General features: G+C 42.4%; 1 protein-coding gene across 4 annotated transcripts; it reads right to left on the minus strand.

Moving 5' to 3' along the window:
* Positions 1 to 947: 947 nt before the first annotated feature.
* Positions 948 to 20,474, minus strand: CKAP2 (cytoskeleton associated protein 2). Of its 4 annotated transcripts, none has more exons than XM_072850287.1 (9): positions 20,335 to 20,474; positions 18,111 to 18,198; positions 9,622 to 9,697; positions 7,047 to 7,867; positions 5,830 to 6,016; positions 4,476 to 4,643; positions 3,851 to 3,923; positions 2,732 to 3,122; positions 948 to 1,854 (listed from the first exon to the last, which is right to left on the minus strand). In XM_072850287.1, the coding sequence occupies exons 1-9, from the start codon at positions 20,393 to 20,395 to the stop codon at positions 1,617 to 1,619; spliced, it is 2,103 nt and encodes a 700-aa protein (XP_072706388.1). In that variant the 5' UTR covers positions 20,396 to 20,474; the 3' UTR covers positions 948 to 1,616. The 4 variants fall into 4 exon arrangements, with proteins under 4 accessions (XP_072706388.1, XP_072706386.1, XP_072706387.1 ...); XM_072850285.1 differs by having other exon boundaries at positions 2,732 to 3,128; XM_072850286.1 differs by having other exon boundaries at positions 9,622 to 9,700.
* Positions 20,475 to 20,490: the final 16 nt, after the last annotated feature.

Below are 20,490 nucleotides of genomic sequence, written 5' to 3' on the forward strand. Positions count from 1 at the left end.
GGGTACAAATCCCTATTGATAGTTTCACAATCGGTTTCTCTACTGTAGCGGGAGACTGATTTGTGCCAGAGGTTAGCACTAGTGACTGAAGTAAATGAAGCCTCAGGCCACATGAATTGTACTTTAGCCTTGGTTTTTACATATAGAAATGTAAGTGGTAGGTAAGGAAGTGTAAGTAAAATTTTAACTACAGGATATTCTGTAACAGAAATGTCTCAAGACAGACAAAAACAGCTAAAGCTGCTTGCAAAGCATAGAAGTCAGGCAGTTCAGTTAGCAGAATGATTTCCACCATTTTGTTTTCCATGCTGGAAAAAGCATTTCCACTTCACGGACTTTCAGATTAAAAAAAAAAAAAAAGTCACCCTGAGCCCGACTCCATGCAGTTCCAGTCATGACAGAGCAGAACTGGCATGACAACGATGCCCTGGTCAGCACATGAACCACAAAATGCAGCAGAGTTAAATCCTCCACAACAGAGAACCAGAAGTGCCTGCCTAGACCATGTCCTGACTGGGACATGTTTGATCCTGTGTTACTCCTTGTAGTACTACAAATGGATGCTTGGACTTGCTTATCAGTGATCAGAAGGGTTCCCTGAAACGCAGTGCAATAGTACACTTAAAGCTTGGTTTCTTGTTAGATGCAAAGAGCACATCCCTTCTGCAACCAGAAGATTCTAGCTAGCCATAAGGACACCAAGGTGTGTTTAACACTGAAATCTGAATGCTCAGCTAAGTTTTAAGTTACAGTTCACGTAAACTCTGCATACTGAAGATATGGAAACACTCAGCTTCTACTGAATGTGAAAAATTTCACGATGTTCTGCTCTGACAGTTCACTTCCAAGAACAGACTAAAATAATTTTCATAATTCCAGTCTCAGGCCTATAGCCATGTTCTACAATTAGTTTCCAGCCTAAAGCCCTAAATAAAGAACAAATACAACTCAGTTAATTAGTTTAATACGTCTACCATATTACATAGTAATGCAAACCAACATTAGAACAGTCACATAGTAATTAGTGTATCAAACATCATCTAAGGGAGATTACTTGGTCATGAATAATCCCGGTAACTAAAGGGATTAAACTCAGTTTTGTTGAAATACTCCCTAAAAAAGGATACAACAGTTTAAACTTAGTGTATACCTTACTAGCTGGTTTCAGTTTTCAAAACTAAATGTTGCTGTAGTAGACACTGCCTTATTGGAATGCTTATGTTATTTTTGTTTCTTAAACTAAAAGTTAGATTGTGCAATTCTAAAGAACTTAAAGGAATTACAACAGGAAAACAGTAGATATTAGCAATATACTACAATCAAACTGTTATATAAAGTGTTAAACCTAGTCCTTAATTAAATATTTAAGGAATCATATTTAACATGCAGACACTGATGCTTACAAGTACTAAAACAGACCAGATTTACCACAATTTTGAAAAGGCAGAAACTTATAAATTCAAAAGTTTAGTGACCGAGGCAGTCAAATTTCATCTTAAGCCATCCACGCAAGTTTTAGATAGCTCCTCTCTCAAAGCTTCTAAAAACAAACACCCCCCTAAGTCTCCCTAAAAAGGATCCAATCTTTAACCCCCATGTAGCATTAATGCTACTTTTTACTCTTCTACTTCAGCACTTTTTTCTTTGAGCGCATTGCTCTGTTTGTGGATAAATGCAGTGGCTTTTGATTCCAATTCTCCCAGCTGTTCAAATGAAGAGACACATGGATCTTGATCTTTAACAGCACCCGGCAGCTTGCACATCTTCTCCCGAATGCGTTGAGAATATCGCAAAGGGGTTACAATTGTCAGGTCTTTAGCACTGGCATCATCTGCCTCATGGTGCAGTTTCACACTTAGGAAAGAAAAAAAAAAATAAAAAAATCACTAAACATAGGCACACCATCATACAAGTTACCTCTGTAGCATCTAGCAGAAACAGCAAGTCATTATTCCTATTCAACTCTTTCCCATTCCCATAGCCAAAAGAAATGGGAAACAGGCCCTTTTCGCATTCATACAGTTAAAGCCAGAGGTACAACTCTTTTATTGGGCAAAATATTTTAATCTGGAAAACCTCCTGAAAAGAGTTTCCAAAGGAGGATTCCCCCTCATTCCATCAGAGGGAAACTGTTCTTCCTGGGACAGTGGACAGCTGCCAGGAGTCCAGCTTCATCAGATGCCAAAGCTGAGCACAGCTTTCCTAAGTCTGCTATCTTAGAAGAAACCTTGTAGCAAAAAATAATTTAAATGTTATCTGTTTTGTCCTGAGATTACTACCCAGATTTTTGCCTCAAGATACAAATAAGTTAGTCTTTACAGGACAGTTACATCTTGTCCACTTCTTCTGTGTTATATGACATACAACTACATCTACATTTGGAAAGGGGAGTACTGGAGACACCTACTTTCTCTTTACCTAGCTCAGTGTAGAACTGCTACTGCCATGTGGGCTGTGGGAGAGGATCTTAAACCCGAATTTATGTCTCTGCCACAAAGAAGTTTGATTACTCTGTAGTGAGGCATTCAAAAAGCAAAACAGTTTGAGTAAATAGAGTTTATTTAAAAAGACTTCCTTCTGAAGGAAGAGGAAGCAATCCTAAAAAACTAAGTTCTCGAGAGCTTTTAACTAGGTAGTCACAGATGCAGAGCTTCCTTATTTCAACAGGACACAAACATTACTGTTGTCCCAGACACTGCAAACTTTCCATAGTTAGCTGAAGTAATCTTACCTTTCTGAGTATGATGTGGTAGAAGGATCATATCTCATTAAATAAGATGTGTCATTCTTCTCAGGAGAATTAACTGCTGGGGCTATATCTTTCACCCCATCCCCATTCTGCTCTTCTGTTTCACATTTTCCTTTCTTTTTTGTACGTTCTTTAGTCTTGTGCTTTTTATTCTTTTTTGGCAAAATCTCTTCTTTTGGTTTCAAGTCTAAATCCATTTCTTCTTTTTTGATCACTTCACTGCTAGTCTCTACCTTCTTGTCATCACACTCTGCTTTTTGGTCATCATCAGAGCCAAGATCCTTGAAGGGCTCCTGAACTTGCTCTACAGATGAATTTGGTTCCTTGCTGACTTCCACTACCTCACTTAAATGAGGTTCTATCACAGTTCCCCCTACAATTGAAATAATGAAGAAGGTACAGCTGTGATTAGTTACAATTAAAGAGAAGTTAATGTTTTAAAGAGATCTCTGAAATCTTAAAGCTTCACATGAGAATGAAAGTTAAGTATGTGTTGCATCTGAGCCACAGCAATTTAAGTTACTAATAATTTTAGTCACCTTCAAGAACGTGCAACCTGAAAACTCAGGCTAAGTACATCCTGAGAAGTCATTCTCCTCCTTCCCAAGCACAGCAGCTCTGAACAAGTATTTCGGTCAGTTTCTGGGATCAAATACTTGCCAGGTTATGTTATATTGAGCAGGAATGTATATGGCTACTTTGCTTCCAAAATTGGAATATTTACCACCTTTAATTGACACTATGCCATAACACGACCATGCATCTGCCAGTGAAGGAGTTTGTGTCTGAGGCAACTGATTTTTAGCTCACATGAATGTTTTTATTTACTCTTTGATTATCAGGCTAAAATAGCTGGACAACATTGCTTTGATAGAGTTTAAGTAGAAAGTTTGAACATGAAAGCATCTCCACTACTCATTTTAACATACCCACAATTAAAAAGTATTAGTTTAGTCAAGGTTCTTTTCAAAGACAATTGAGTACAAAATGATCACAGAGAAGTTTCCATGAAACAGAATTTAATATAGGCACAAATAGTTTAAATAGTTAGCTGGTGTTGCCTGTCAAGGCATTTAACTAGAATAGAGTACTCAGACTTACCATCCTCAGACTTAAAAAGGCTTTCAGTATTTTTCAGAGTATCTATTAGTGTGTGGCGTAGTTCATCTTTAGGCTGGAAAAAAGTTGTATTGTTTTAGAAAAACAATTCAAAAATTAATCATCATTTCAGCTTATTTGGTATAACAGTTACAGGGAAAGTGGTACAGACTACATGATGTTCATGTTACAAACCCTTTATTTAATACTATTCAGACATAAGTCAGAACACAAGTGAATCCTGTGTTTTTTGTATTTGGTGCACTAAGGCTGTATTTGATGCCCTGAAGTCTTGCTGATATTAAAGCGCAGGAATTAATTCCATCAGTAAATGTAAAATTAAGTTCTGTTTTGGGTTTCTAGTGATACTAGAAGTCTCAGTCCTTACTTTCTTGTAGGCGGAACATCATATGGTATTTTGATGATCCTAAACCTTTCTTCTTGAAAGTAGTAAGTATCTACAATGGTTACAGAGTAAACCAAATCCAAGTTTTTATGTTCAAGTAGGTCAGATGGCTCTCTTAGTACTATAAAAGGATTTATTAAAATCAGAAGTAGTTGTATTTTATATACTATACTTCCATGCCTTTATATTTGTTAATCTCAAACTTCAAGACAAGCTGCTTACCATGGCTCCTGACAAAATGGCCTCCTCATAGACAGCAATAAGCTTTTCAAGAGGGCCCATCTGTTCAAGACGCATACAGCAGATCCAGTATTTTGCAAGCTTTTTAGCCCCAGGAATGCTCTGTGTCAGATCTTCCAACATGGCACGTACTTCATCGCCTTGACATCCCTAAAATCAACACAAGAGCAGAGATTTAAATGCAGTGAACACTTCGAGGTGCTGTATTTTAGCTGGTTTTGAACTAGAAAGCAAGTATTTTTTTCTTTCTTTGGAGAGTAACCCTGAAAGTTGAAGATGGCAAGTATTTCCAAGACTGAACTATGAACTTGAACAGAAGAACTGTCATTCACCTATTCTTCCAAATGAGAATTATTTATACAGTATTTTAAGTGTCGTGGTTTAGCCCCAGCTGGCAACTAAGCACCACGCAGCCGCTCGCTCACTCCCCCCACACTGGGATGGGGAGAGAATCAGAAGAGCAAAAGTAAGAAAACTCATGGGTTGAGATAAAAACAGTTTAATAGGGAAAGCAAAAGCCGCGCACGCAAGCAAAGCAAAGCAAGGAGTTCATTCACTACTTCCCACGGGCAGGCAGGTGTTCAGCCATCTCCAGGAAAGCAGGGCTCCATCACGCGTAATGGTTACTTGGGAAGACAAACGCCATCACTCCAAATGTCCCCCCTTCCTTCTTCTTCCCCAGCTTTATATACTGAGCATGACGTCATATGGTATGGAATAGCCCTTTGGTCAGTTTGGATCAACTATCCTGGCTGTGTCCCCTCCCAGCTTCTTGTGCACCTGGCAGAGCATGGGAAGCTGAAAAGTCCTTGAATAGTGCAGCAACAACTAAAACATCTCTGTATTATCAACACTGTTTTCAGCACAAATCCAAAACATAGCCCCATACCAGCCACTATAAAGAAAATTAACTCTATCTCAGCTGAAACCAGGACAGTAAGTAAAGGGATAGAAGGTATAGTAGAATACATAGACATCCTCAGAACTACTTAAAACAGACTTTTTCAGAAGTCCAGGCAAGTTTCTGCAAATGCAAACTTGTTTTAGATTAATTACTTCATAGCTACTCTGATTACATTATAGCTTTTCTACTTTATTATCTTACCATTATTGCCTAATCTTATTGGGTAGTTCTGTAAGTTAGTGAAGCTTAAATGAGAATTTAATTTTCTTCAGGTGTCTTAAATTTCTTCAGGTGTCATCAAAAAGCTATGATATTTCTTAACTTGGGGAGCCATTAGTCCCTGCATCTGATTCACAGGTCCAGCACGCCTGTAGGACTTGCATGTTGTAGGGACCTATATGATTAGAACTTGGTAGGCAAGGGACTGAATACCTGTTCGGTTAACTGCAGACATTCTGCGAGAGTCTTGTTGACCTTTTCACTATGTAATACATGCTCTAAAGAATCACCAGAAGAGAATTCTTGTTCTTCGCTTTTAGACTGGCGTCCCAGATGCACAGATATAGGAGGTCTCCTCATCACTTTTCCTCTAGAGGCCCTCCATTCATCCAGGCGAGCTCTGCATTTAAAATATTATTAGCTGAAGTGACAGATGTTTTATCATTTTTTACATTTACTACACTAACTAGGGTAAGTCACATAAAGATGTACTTTCCAGACAGTCCTCAAATCCTCTCCCTTTAATCCTAAAAGGAGTACAGCTGCCATTTAGACCTGCATGGAAATTTCAGAACCATGCATATCACTACCTGCTTTAGGTATCCATCAGGTCAGAACACCTTAATCTCTCCCTTTCCAGCAGCAACAAGAGACTTGGGCTACAGACCCTTTTTTTCAAGGGAGGGTGAAAAATGCTTCTGATTTATTAATCCATGCCACCTCTTTTCCCTAATCCCACTTCAAACCAGAAAACTAGAAACGATCTCTAAAGACACAAAGCAGAGAGCAGCCCAGAACAACCCTATCACACAGCTTTTAAAATCTGAAACTGATGTACATGAAGACTGAATTACACTTATATATTTCATTTCAACCCCATCCGCCTAGACCACCAATTTTTAGTAAATGTGACTTTCTACAAGGAGCTCTACCAAGAATACTAAATAACTTTTAGATTATGAATCTTCATCCCATTGTCTAAGCTGCACTCACCAAGCTGAAAAATGCCATTGACATATTCAGTCCATAAACATGCTCACTTCTATATACATCCTGCATCAGGCAACTTTTTTTTTTTTTTAAAAGCAGTGGCATGCATGTGCAATTCTTTTACAGGATTATCTGTCATGCTTAAGGCTGTTCACAACACTTAGCCTAAAAACCAGAGAGCTCGAGCAATATACATTTTCTATTTATAACCGCACAGAACAAGCTGTAAGCCTGAAGAGCTGCTGCAATTAGTCTGAATCCTGATTTATCAGTATTAAGTCTACAGTTTTAGTCTGCTGCCCTTGGGAATCAAGTTCAAACACTCAGTTCTCTTGTTTTTCAGCACATCTACAACAAGAAATAGATCAAAATAGGTATTCTTAGAAAGAAGGTCTAAATGCCTCCCAGGACCAAGCTATGACAGCGAGTAATTCAGTTACCTTCTCTCTTCTGCTGACTCTTTTGGCAGAACAGATTTTCTGTTGCCATTAGTTTTAGAATCCTGTCCCGACTTTGTACCAGGAACAACAGAAATTGGTTTTGCTGGAGCTTCTGATCTTGCATCTTCACAAAAATCTGCACATTTCTTCACTCCTAGTGCTCTGCGGTCAGAATTGTTAGAAGCAGCCTTCGATGGCTGTGGTCCCCTTCCACCGATCGTTTTTTGGACTGTTACTTTCTTTGGTGCTACAGCAGATGTCGGTTGCCGTTTCTTCAGACTGGACTGTGAGTTAATAGCAGCTTTGTCAGATGGTTTGCTCTGGGACTGGAGGACACCATTTGGTTTTACAGAATTAGGGTAGTTTGTGACTTTGATGGTCTTCAGAACTACACTACAACTGCTTGTGGACAAAGAACTTGCTGCTGGTTTGGTGGCAAAAGGAAGAAGCTTCTTGTCTGGCAAAGAACTCTTTTCCCCCTCACTTTTTGGTGCTTTTCGGAAGGAGTTTATCTTGGATTGGATAACTTTGCCACGATATGTACCAAGCACTGGTTTCTTTGGTAGGCTGACACTCGAATTTTGTTTTTCTGCAATCAATTGCTTCTCTTTTATGCTTTTTATTTGCAAGAAGGACTTGCTAAGTGACACATGCCGAGATTTTATTTCAGTGACTTCATCCTTGGAAGCATGATCTTCAGGATTATAGTTTGTGCCTGATATGGAATTTGTCAGTGTGATTGTGGAAGAGTTAACAACATTTTTTTCTGAGGTTCCACTTGATTGGTCCCATGACAGTTTATTAGCATTCTCTTTATTTTCCTGAAATCAAAAGCATATCCATGGAGACATTAGCAGTACATTCATGCTGCACATTAGAGGCTTTCACTCACTTACAGGACTAAAGTGATTAACAGTAAATGACACTTTAAAAATATCTACAAAAGTAGTGTATATATACTGAGTAGAATATTTGTCGACAATTATTGCAGAATTCACATAAAAAAAATCTGATAAGGTTTATTTAAACTCTGCCTTGGAAGTGAGAAGGCCTAACCTGAGGGCTACACTCTTCTTACAGAAACAACTCTCTTAAAGCAACTGCTGGGTTTTAACCGCCAAAATCACCTTCTAAGAAGAGCCATAAAGTAGGAACTTGCTTTAGGCTGTATATAGTCAAAAGCAGTATCTCAGTTTGCATACCCCATTACTTAATGGCAGCACCATTCCCCCCGCATAATGTGGATAGCCTACTAATGCAAGGTAGTGAGTAAAGCCTTTAATTATAGCATTAGGATATGTTACCAGAAGAGGAAGAATTTCTCTTACTAATGAGCTGTAGGATGCTGTAGTTAAGAATAGACTACTCCCTGAAACTCTCAACTGTATGTTCTCCGTATAACCCTAGCCCAGAGGCCATGAGAAGTGGGACCTAGTCTTTTCCTCCAAAGAAGATGCTCTACAGCAACTAATTCAGCATTGTCCAAGTAGCAGCTTATGGATGAGTAAAAGATCTAGAGGCAGGGAAAAAAAAAGAAGTGAATGACACATGGAAGTCTGCAGAAACTGATACTCTTCTCCTTTAAGGAAGATGCCCTCGAATTGTAAGAAAACTACACTGCATCTCATTTCCTGATGTGTCATTCAGGCTTAGAAGTTAGATTTGACCAAGCCAGTAACTACAGCTTGAGTACAAGGGCTTCTGTTTAAGGAAGCTATGTAGTTTAACTCAACTTTAAAATCACACAAGACATTTAACACAGACCAAAATATCTCCCTTCACGAAATTTCTAAAAAACCTTTGTTCTCACTTTTGGAATTTTTCCCCGCAACACTCAGTTTTGAAGTTTTAAGGTTTTTGCTTTCCTCCTGCAGGTCTCTCAAATCTTTTGGAACCCAAACTCAAAACCATCTAATATGAACATGGGTTTTGTGTCTATTTTTTTCCTCACCTTTCCCTGAGAACAGGTCTGGAGAAGAACCTGTATTTTGCTATTTCTAAGCAGCACAACCATGTGCATCTTAATTCTGGAAAAGTGACACAAAATTATATAGGGAAAGCATTCCCTTGAACTCTGATTAGGTACTAGCATCTACTTCTGATTACATTAGATTTGCCAGCATCACCACACATTCAAAGTTAGTTTTGTTAGTAGTTTGTTTTTTTCCCAAGTAGCAGAGTGCAATAGAAGAATTCTCTACTCTGACAGAAGACCTTGCTCAGATTTTAAATAACTTCCCTGAAGACTGAAAACATATCCAAAAAGTTCTGAGAGTCTCAAGAAAAGTTGTTAAATTTTGATCATTATTTCAGCAATAATAGTATCCTCTTTAACCCCCTCTCCAGTCAGGTACAAACAGTACCAATATGCACCATTACATACAGTAATGCGACAGCTCTGTAAAAAGCATATATTAAACAGTCGCTGAATGAAGTTTTAACAAACTGTGCCTCTGCACCTGCAAACTTCTCATGCTCTGGAAGTTGTATAACTTAAATACAGTTTAAGTGAGTGGAATGTTGTAGTCACAGAAACAGAGTGCCATTGGTATTTGAATATCAGTCAAAAACTTACCATTTCTGGCTTTGGAGATGTTGAGAGCTGTATTTTGTCTTGCAGTTTATTGCTAGTTGCTCTCCTAGTTCTGCTGCTGCTTAAAAAAAAGAAAAGACGACATCTTAAATCATCCTGCAACATAACAAAGGAATGTATTTTTAGAGTAAGTTCACATGGTTCAGGTGGCAGTCTGCAGGCTGAATTCATGCTGAAGCATTTCTGTTCAGCTTGTACTCTTCCTCCAGAAAAAATAAATGGCTAAGCAACCACTGATCAGTGCCCAGGCTGCAAAACATCCCTGCTTGCACCATAAAGAGCCAGCTAACAGGGAGGAAGAAAAGAGAACAGACCCTATTTACTGCAGTGCCATTCTCATGTTTAAGCATGAGCACCAACCTGTCTGGCCTGATGCATCTGCTACAGAAGGCCAAGTTTCTAAATGCTGCAGTTGAGGGGGAAGGGGGAGCAGCACAAGGAGTTGAAGCTCAGCTACTGCAGTCATCAGAGGCCAGGCCATTTGAGGCGGGCCTGAACAAGGATACATAGTTCCTACCATACTGACAGGTTCCAAAACCTGCAGTCAGGCACCAGAAGCTGGCATCAGACTAGGCAGTGAGTAACAAAACCACCAAGACCAGTATTGTCTCCTAGCAACTATGGAAATGTATTGACAGCTCAGAAGAAAAACATCTTGCTTTAAAGTTACAAATGCAAATTCTTCCTCAAATGCTTCATGATGCACTCACATATGAAACATGTGGCACTATTGCACATGACTGAAAATTAACATTCCCAGTTAGCAACTGGTATCTGCATCAGATGATCTTCTGGAAGCTAGCTGAGTTAAAAATGAAGGTATGGTAGTGAAAATGATAAAGATACATTAGTGACTTTGAAAAGCTGGAGAAAGCAGTCTGCATCACGCTATCACCTCCGTGTCACCTATGATAGAGAATACATGTTAAGGGATCTGATCAGAAGTCAACAGTGTGGAACAGTGATAGCTTCACAAAAGGGAAGTACCTGCAAAATAAAAGCATTAGTCATACCCACATACATGATGGCTCTAAACAATGAGTTAACTGAAGACTATGAAAAGCCCTGGAATTTAATAGCCAGAGAAGAAACAGAAAGCAAGGAAAAGTAAAGTAGATCAAATGCTAAATTAAGAGTATTTCTACAATGAAAGTAGTTGCCACTGATTTTTTTAACACAAGATAGCTTTCGACAACATGAAAGCACTTGCCTTTTCGTGCTACACAGAGCAAATCTTTGACAGATTATATTTACCCTTGTCATTTATGCACATTTTATATTCAAAGGTCATTGTTCACTTAGATTTGTACTACCAAGTAGTTCTGTGCTGTTAGACATGGGACCATGCCACCTCAAGTATAAAAAATGGTAAGCAAGACTTCCCATTTAGATGGGAACAAATTTCAGACAAATTTACCATTTGCAAAAACATTAAAATAAGTGACAAAGCTACACCATGAACTAATGTTAGAGCTAGAACTCTGTACTCCTTCACACCACTGTCTTCTCTAGAGAAACTTCTGTTGCTTATTGGAAGGTGTCCTAGTTTTGTCTGGGATAGAGTTAATTTTCTTCCTAGTAGCTGGTATAATGCTGTGTTTTGGATTTAGGTTGAGAATAATGTTGATAACACACTGATGTTTTAGTTGTTGCTGAGCAGTGCTTACACAGAGTCAAGGACTTTTCAGTTTCTCATACTGCCCTGCCAGTGAGGAGGCTGGAGGTGCACAAGAAGCTGGGAGGGGGCACAGCCAGGACAGCTGACCCAAACCGGCCAAAGGGATATTCCATACCACATGATGTCATGCTGGACAAAAAACTGGGGGGACTTGGCCGGGGGGCATGGCTGCTGCTCGGGAACTGTCTGGGCATCAGTCAGCAGTTGGTGAGCAATTGCATTGTGTGTTACTTGTTTTGTGTATTCTTTTATAATTATTTTCCCTTCCTTTTCTGTCCTATTAAATTGTCTTTATCTCAACCCACGAGTTTTACTTTTTTTCTGATTCTCTCCCCCACTCCACTGGGGAGGAGTGAGCTAGCAGCTGTGTGGTGTTTAGCTGCCTGCCAGGTTAAGCCACAACAGTCCTTTTTGACACCCAATGTGGGGCTCGAAGGGTTGAGATAATGACAGATCTGACCAGAGCATGTTAAAACAAATTTGTTATAAGCATTCATTATTAGGTTAATAGTCGCTGGTTGCATTGTTGATTTATTTGCTCTCAGAGTTCTTGTGCTTGTTCTCAGAGTTGTGTTATGTAGCACCTTACTTGCTGTATATGCTTCCTGTTGTGCTGTTTATCACCTCTTGGGACTAGATTAAGGTTATCCTTTTGCTGTACTGTGTAACGCTGGCTTATGATATGATAAAATTACCAGTGGTGAGACTAATCTGGTATTTCTTCTCAGCATTGCCATCATCTCTGTGCTTTGGGAACCATCTCTTGGAAACTTAATAATTACACTCTTTACCTTTTCTCCTCGGAGAGCCAATTTATGGGTGACACAAGGGAGGATACTTTCCCCCACTCCATCACCTTCCCCTTCTCCTCCAGGCTAACTACAATAGCTCTTGAGAATTTTGAATATCCTTGGGATGTTCAAACCAGCATGTTCCTATTGCTATGTCTCCTGAATGTGGCTCAGGTCTTGTTTAAGGTTAAACAACTATTTAAGAATACCACCCAGAGACATGCCCCAAGGCTGGATAGTTATGAGTGGCAGGGTGTGTGGGATAGTATGGGCAAGTACCTAGGACAGTGGGCACCTCCAATGTTTTGGAACTTCACCCCTGAACAAGTGCAGGATCCTGAAAAACTAGTAAAATATTTGGAAAAAGTATGTTGTCACCCTGGCAATTCCAGAGACACACAAATCACTGCAACGTGCTTGGGCCTGGCCCATGCCTACCGAGCCCTGTTCAACACTATTCAGTACCCTCAAGGGGAAGAGAAGGTCTCTGGATCTGACGACAAAAGGACAGGCACTGCGGCTACTCCAACGCCCGCAACAGGCACTGCAGGCTGAACCAGAGAACCAACTCGTGCTGGTATCAGTCACCCCTATACACAAGAAGAAATCTTGGAAGTGAAAGTCAGCTTGTTTAGTAAGGGAAGAAACTCCTACTAAGAAGGGGAAGGAGGAAGGAGTGGACAAGGCAGGCTACTCTGAAGCAGGGCCATCACAAGAAGAGGAGGAATAAGAGGCAGAACTCATAAATGAGGCAGTAGCACCCAATCCCTATGCCTGAGTGAGCTGCGAGATATGTGAAAAGGTTTCAGCTGTCGTCCAGGCGAGCACATTGTCACTTGGCTGCTCTGATGCTGGGATAACAGGACAAGTAACCTGGAATTGGAGGGTAGGTAAGCCAAGCAGCTGAGATCCCTTTCTAGGGAAGCGGGCATTGACAGAGCGATTGGAAAAGGGACACAAGTCCTCAGCCTCTGGAGGTGACACCTGTCAGGCATGAAGGAAAGGTATCCCTTCAAGTCAGATGTTGTATGTCACCCAGGCAAGTGGACCACCAGTACCTGAGGGGATTAGCTGTGCTGGAGGTGATTTATGATGACCTGGACAACAAGCAGTTATCCAAAGATCCAGATGAAGTCAAGTGCACACGACACACGTGGCAGAAGTTTGTACAGAGCACACCATCATCGTATGCCAACTTGTTGGCAGTAATGACCTGGAAAGACAGAGAGGGGCAAACAGTGGATGAATTGGCTGGTCAACTCCAGCAATATGAAGAAAGTCCCTCTTCCTCCCTACGGGCCTGCATCTCAGCTGTGGAGAAGCTGTCCTGGGAGTTCCAGCAATTCAAAGAGGATATGCCCTACTCCCCACCTGTATGGACCAGTATCTCAGCTATTAGGAGTAAGCATTCCTCTGCTCAAGAGAGACGATATAGTGCATACACACCATGGGTCACCCTATGGTTTTACCTGTGTGACCACAGAGAGGACATGAGGAAGTGGGATGGAAAAACCTGCCTCGACCCTAGAGGGACAGGTAATGTGAGGAAAAACAACCACACAACAGGATTCTTCCAGGAAAACTGCTGTTCCAGTTTCCAGTGGGCAGTTCCCCAGAGTAGAAGGGCTGATCTTACTTCTGATCTTAATGAAGGGACTCCTGACTCATATCTACAAGTAGTGCGTAATGACTAGTATGCCCTGGAGTAGGGGGACCCTGCCTCCAGCCAGGTGGAGGAAAGGGGACAGCCAAGTTTATTGGACTGTATGGATTCGATGGCCTGGCACATCAGACCCACAGGAGTATAAGTCTCTACTAGACACCAGTGCACAGTGTACCAAAATGCCATCAAGCTGTACAGGGGCAGAATCCATTTGTATTTCTGGAGTGACAGGGGGATCCCAACAGCTAACTGTACTGGAAGCCAAAGTGAGCCCAACTGGGAAAGAGTAGCAAAAGCACCCCATTGTGACTGGCCCAGAGGCTCCATGCATCCTTGGCATAGACTACCTCAGGAGAGGGTATTTCAAGGACCCAAAAGGGTACCAGTGGGCTTTTGGTATAGCTGCCTTGGAGGCAGAGGAAATTAAACAGCTGACTACCTTGCCCGGTCTCTTGGGGGACCCTTCTGTTGTGGGGTTGCTGAGGGTCAAAGGACACCAGATGCCAATTGCTACCACAACGTTGCACTGGTGGCAATATCACACCAACCGAGACTCCCCGATTCCCATCCATAAGCTGATTCATCTACTGGAGAGCCAAGGAGTGATCAGCAAGACTCGCTCACCCTTCAACAGTCCTATATGGCCAGTGCGAAAGTCTAATGGAGAGTGGAGACTAACGGTAGACTATCATGGCCTGAATGAAGTCACGCCGTTGCTGAGTGCTGCCGTGCCGGACATGCTAGAACTTCAGTACGAACTGGAGTCAAAGGCAGCTAAGTGGCATGCCACAATTGGTATCGCTAATGTGTTTTTCGCAGTCCCTTTGGCAGTGGAGTGCAGGCCACAGTTTGCTTTCACTTGGAGGGGTGTCCAGTACACCTGGAATTGACTGCCCCAGGGGTGGAAACACAGCCCTGCCATTTGCCATGGACTGAGCCAGACGGCACTGGAACAGGGTGAGGCTCCGGAACACCTGCCATACATTGATGACATCATCATGTGGGGCAACACAGCAGAAGAGGTTTTTGGGAAAGGGAAGAAAATAGTCCAAATCCTTCTGAAAGCCAGTTGTGCCATAAAACAAAGTAAGGTCAAGGGACCTGCACAGGAGATTGTTTTTAGCAATAAAATGGCAAGATGGACTTCGTCAGATCCCAATGGATGTGATCAACAAAACACCTATGTCCCCACCAACTAGCAAAAAGGAAACACAAGGGTTTTTTTAGGTGTTGTGGATTTTTGGAGAATGCATATTCCAAATTACAGTCTGATTGTAAGCCCTCTCCATCAAGTGATCTGGAAGAAGAACGATTTCAAATGGGGCCCTGAGCAACGACAAGCCTTTGAACAAATTAAACAAGAGATAGTTCATGCAGTAGCCCTCGGGCCAAGATGTAAAAAATGTGCCCTACACCACAGCTGGGGAGAATGGCCCTACCTGGAACCTCTGGCAGAAAGGACCAGGGGAGACTCAAGGTTGACTCCTAGGATTTTGGAGTCAGAGATACAGAGGATCTGAGGCCTGCTATATTCCAGCTGAAAAAGAGAGATTGGCAGCATATGAAGGGGTTTGAGCTGCTTCAGGAGTGATTGGTACTGAAGCACAGCTCCTCCTGGCACCCCAAGTGCTGGTGCTGGGCTGGATGTTCAAAGGGAGGGTCCCCTCTATACATCGTGCAACTGATGCTACGTGGAGTAAGTGGGTTGCACTGATCACACAACGGGCTTGAATAGGAAACCCCAGTCACCCAGGAACCTTGGAAGTGATCCTGGACTGGCCAGAAGGCAAAGATTTTGGAATATCACCAGAGGAGGTGGTGACGCATGCTGAAGAGGCCCCACTGTATAATAAACTACCAGAAAATGGGAAGAAATATGCCCTGTTCACTGATGGGTCCTGTCATATTGTAGGAAAGCATCAGAAGTGGAAGGCTGCTGTATGGAGCCCTATATAACAAGTTGCAGAAACTGCTGAAGAAGGTGAATTGAGCCAATTTGCAGAAGTAAAGGCCACACAGTTGGCTTTAGACATTGCTGAATGAGAAAAGTGGCCAGTGCTCTATCTCTATACTGACTCAGGGATGATGGCAAATGCCCTGTGGGGGTGGTTACAGCAATGGAAGCAGAGCAACTGGCAGTGCAGAGGCAAACCCATCTGGGCTGCCGCATTATGGCAAGATATTATTATTATTTATAGCTTGGTGGGCCCATGACAACTCAGGCCATCAAGGAAGAGATGCATATAGATGGACTCATGATCGAGGGGTGGACTTGACCATGGACACTATAGCACAGGTTGTCCATGAATGTGAAACATGCGCTGCAGTCAAGCAAGCCAAGCGGTTAAAGACTCTCTGGTATGGAGGACGATGGCTGAAATAAATATGGGGAGGCCTGGCAGGTTGATTATATCACACTCCCACAAACCCGACAAGGCAAGCACCACGTGCTTACAATGGTGGAAGCAACCACCAGATGCCTGGAAACATATCCCATGCCCCACGCCACTGCCTGGAACACTATCCTGGGCCTTGAAAAGCAAGTCCTATGTCAACATGGCACCCCAGAAAGAATTGAGTCAGACAACAAGGTTCATTTCCGAAACAACCTCAAAGAGACCTGGGCCAAAGAGCATGGCATTGAGTGGGTATATCACATCCCCTGTCATGCACCAGCCTCTGGGAAAATCAAACAATACAATGTGGAAGGATGGGGAAGTCCTATGTGTACTTCAAGGGGATTTGATTTTGGGCAAGAATAGCCAATGATTTGAATTGTGTGATGTTAGTTGCTATATAATACTGTATGTCATCACTACTATGGTTGCTATATGCCATATCAACAGTATCCCAGTAAGAATCACCCAAATGAATGAAGAATGAATTTTGATGAAACCAAGAAAAGTGTGGTGATGATAGAACCAGACAAGCACAGCAGTAATGGAACCAGAACTGGCTTCAGCATGCAACAATCCAACACCACACACCATCTCTCCTGCCCTGAAGCACTGTTATGACAGATGGACCCCAAAGTCATGGACTAAATGAACTCAATGGACATTTTAGAGGGATGGCCCATAGACTTAGGGAATGATATCTGTGTGTATGTATCAAAAGACAGGAAAAGTGGTGGTGAGTAATTGGGATGTATTGGAAAGCAGGCATGATGTAGATGGTATAGAATAAGGGGTGGATATTGTCCTGGTTTTGGCTGGAATAGAGTTAATTTTCTTCCTAGTAGCTGGTATAATGCTGTGTTTTGGATTTAGGATGAGAATAATGTTGATAACACACTGATGTTTTAGTTGTTGCTGAGCAGTGCTTACACAGAGTCAAGGACTTTTCAGTTTCTCATACTGCCCTGCCAGTGAGGAGGCTGGAGGTGCACAAGAAGCTGGGAGGGGGCACAGCCAGGACAGCTGACCCAAACCGGCCAAAGGGATATTCCATACCACATGATGTCATGCTGGACAAAAAACTGGGGGGACTTGGCCAGAGAGGGGCATGGCCACTGCTCAGGAACTGGCTGGGCATCAGTCTTCAGGTGGTAAGCAATTGTGCATCACTTGTTTTGTATATCCTTTTATCATTATTATTTTCTCTTCCTTTTCTGCCCTATTAAATTGTCTTTATCTCAACCCACAAGTTTTACCTTTTTTCTGATTTCTCTCCCCCATCCTGTTAGACAGGAAATAAGTGAACAGCTGTGTGGTGTTTAACTGCCTGCTGGGTTAAACCACAACAGAAGGTCTTATACTAAATGTCCAGACTTTAGACAACAGCAAGAAGATTTAAGTAAAAGTCCATAAAAAGATGCACTACTAATTGGTGATAGGTGCCTACATTCTGTTTACAGAACATTATGCCTACCTGCTGGCCATCACACAGGCTGGGTTTTATTACAGTATATTTGCTTTTAGCAGAAAATAGCAAATTAATAACTATAAAAATACAATTAAGCTAGATTGAGTGGATTGTGAACACATGTAGCACAGCCTGAGTAGAAAGAGCGGAAAAAATGTTATTTGCAGAAGGAGGTTAGAGGCAAACAGCTAAGTGGCATCTGAAATAACAGCTCCGCCATGAAGGTATCCTGTCCTGTCTGAGCCTCTAGAGGGGCAGATAATATACTTCATGAATTGCATCCATTATGCATTTGCTTAACAAAAACTTTTAGTATTTGCTGACAATAAAAGGACTTTAGGAAATACATATGGTCACCAGTCTCATTGCATAGTCTCACCTTTTGGTTGAGGTTCTCTGCAAGAGCTGCTATTTATATCTTTCCCACCAAACATGGATCTTTCTAAAGGAATGTAAGCCATAGCAGAAATACTACCTGATCGATGCCTGGTTTTCTTGAATGGGCACACCAGAAAAGGTCTTTTTTCTTGATAGATATTCTTCAACTTTTTGTCGTCTTTGTTCTAGTGGGTTTAAAAAAACCAGACATTACGTTTTCAGCTAAACTAGTAATGCCAGACAAACTTTGTCTCTGAGAAAAAAGGAAGTGCAATTAGAAAAGCATCAAGACATTATAAAACAATATAGACACTGTACATTAAGAAAGTCTTTAGTTTAATATTCACATCTTATGATGTCTTAAACATTCATTTCTTGAGAAAGGCTATATTCAAGAGATAGTTGAATGCAGTTTCACAGCTATACAAGATGGTTGTTTTGCTGCATTAAGCTAAAAGAAACATGATTTTGTGATCTGAAGAAATCAGGCTCTTTCTTTTACATTTTAGATGCCTGTCCAGTATTTCACATACTTACTGTTGGTTCAGCAAGCACACTTTTCACTTGTGACAGTAGCAAGGTAAGTATAGCACACATGAAAAACACCACACACGTGAACCCAACTGACCCTCTGTAAAATTATTTGCTTCTCTTCCATTGTCGTCTGGACATCTGTACAAATGTTGGACCGATGGGAGTGTTAATAACAGCACAAAATGATCCTGAAAAGGTCTTAAGCCAGCTGTCACTGTCTTAATACTGAAAGTTGTTCCCAAACAGAATACTGTTTCCCATGTTTTCGCTGGTTGACTGCACCCCAGAGACTTATGTCCTTCATAGGACTACATTGTTGATCTTTTTCAGAGACCTTTCCTTATTTGCATAGGGAGCTAGTGACCTTGGCTTGCTGGAAGCACCTGGGATAAGACGGTCCTGCCACATAAAGCAAGCTCAAGCATCCATGTAGCCAGTCTGGACAGTTAAGACTCCAAGTCTTACAACTGTTTCACATGCAGTAGGATGTGAGAGCAAGAAGTTAAAGCGTCATCTTTGACTCAGAACAACAATTCCTTTATGGCATTCAGGAACTCATGGCATTGTGCCATCCTCCATCACAAACAGGCTCATTCAGCAGTGGAAGTCTTCAATGAACTCACATATAAAACCCAACTTCTGCCCCTCTTAGGCAGGCGTAAGTCCCCTTTTTAATCTGTTTGCACGTGTTCTTTATCTTTCATATTTTATCTTGCCCATTGTTCTTGAGAACACTTCAGAAATCTCTGCAAGGTCCATCAACATGTTCCTTCCACGCTGAAGTATTTCTGTATTACTGAAGTTGAGACAGTAGAAGTTGCTAAGACATTACTTCCTTTGAGGACCTGAATGTTAATCCTGAAAAGAAGTAGGGGCTTGATTGTGAACACCTCGTGGTAAAAAGTTGTCATCCCACAGAATGGGGTAATTACCCTCAGAACCTCCTCCTAGTATGGGAGAGCTGAAAAAGGCAAGCCCTTTCTCATACACTGACACACCAAAGCCTGAAACACACAGCCAGCAGAGTGGATTGAGACTTAGGCTTGCTGCAACACCATGTTTCACTTGAGATACAGTGCTTTTTTAGCACAGCTGTCCAAGCCCACGCTGAACGAAGCCTGAGAGGCCATGTATATCACCGGCTTCTGAAGAGGTGTACACCAGCTAGTACACCAGAGGTGTACCTGCCAAGAGATGCTGCACGGCAGCAAGCTCAGCGTGCATCCTAGAGCCTCCCAGGCACCTTCTGCTTCAGTACTGAGGTCCCACCGGCTCCAAACAGCAAAGCCCCATCAAAGCAATTCAGTTCGTTTAATGTGCAGAAGCCAAACCGGTCAGACAGTAATAAACGGAAGAGTGCAGGCCTAGATGGAAGCATTTGCTTGTTTCAGTAGGATGCTCTTAAGTTGAGACGTGCCTTTTATCATGAAGGAAGGCTTTCACGCCGGAAGCCCTGCCTGGGGGGCAGAACACCAGCCCCGGCACAGGCCCCAGCCCTGCGAGGGGAGGGTGAAATCTCATCGACCCGCTCGCAGCGGTCAGAAGCGTTAAAGCCACGATTGCGGGCACTGCTGCTCGGCCTCCGGCCCCACCTGAGGCGCTTGCCCTCGCCTCCCGCTTCCCAGGAAGAGCGACCAGCTCCCCTCTCCCACCGGCTCCTCCCTTACCCGCCGCTGCGCGGGGCGGTAACGACGGACAGCCGCGGCAGCGAGCCTCCCGCGGCCGGGAGCGGAGGACGGTTCAGCCCCTCGGCGCTTTGTCTCCCGGTGCCCGCCCCACAGCCTTACCTCGGTACGCTGGCTCGGACCTGCGGCTGGCCGGGAGCTGGGGAGCGGAGCACGCCGCCATGGCCACTCGCGATATAAAGGCGGTTGCGAGGGGTTCCGCGCGGCGCCTCCGCCGTTTGAATCACCCGCTGCATAGCGCCTCCCTGATTGGGCCGG

The sequence above is a fragment of the Ciconia boyciana genome, chromosome 1 (assembly GCF_034638445.1).
Source record: "Ciconia boyciana chromosome 1, ASM3463844v1, whole genome shotgun sequence".
Classification (NCBI taxonomy): Eukaryota; Metazoa; Chordata; class Aves; order Ciconiiformes; family Ciconiidae; genus Ciconia; species Ciconia boyciana.

Bases quoted from the DNA above. Each gene is read 5' to 3' on its own strand.
- CKAP2 (XM_072850284.1), bottom strand. From the start codon at position 20,395: ATGGCGGCGTGCTCCGCTCCCCAGCTCCCGGCCAGCCGCAGGTCCGAG. The intron at 3,924-4,475 runs GTAAGCAGCTTG...ACTTTTTTCCAG, and splicing joins CCATTTTGTCAGGAGCCATG to CCTAAAGATGAACTACGCCA. The intron at 1,855-2,731 runs GTAAGATTACTT...TTCTTTCCTAAG, and splicing joins ACCACATCATACTCAGAAAG to TGTGAAACTGCACCATGAGG.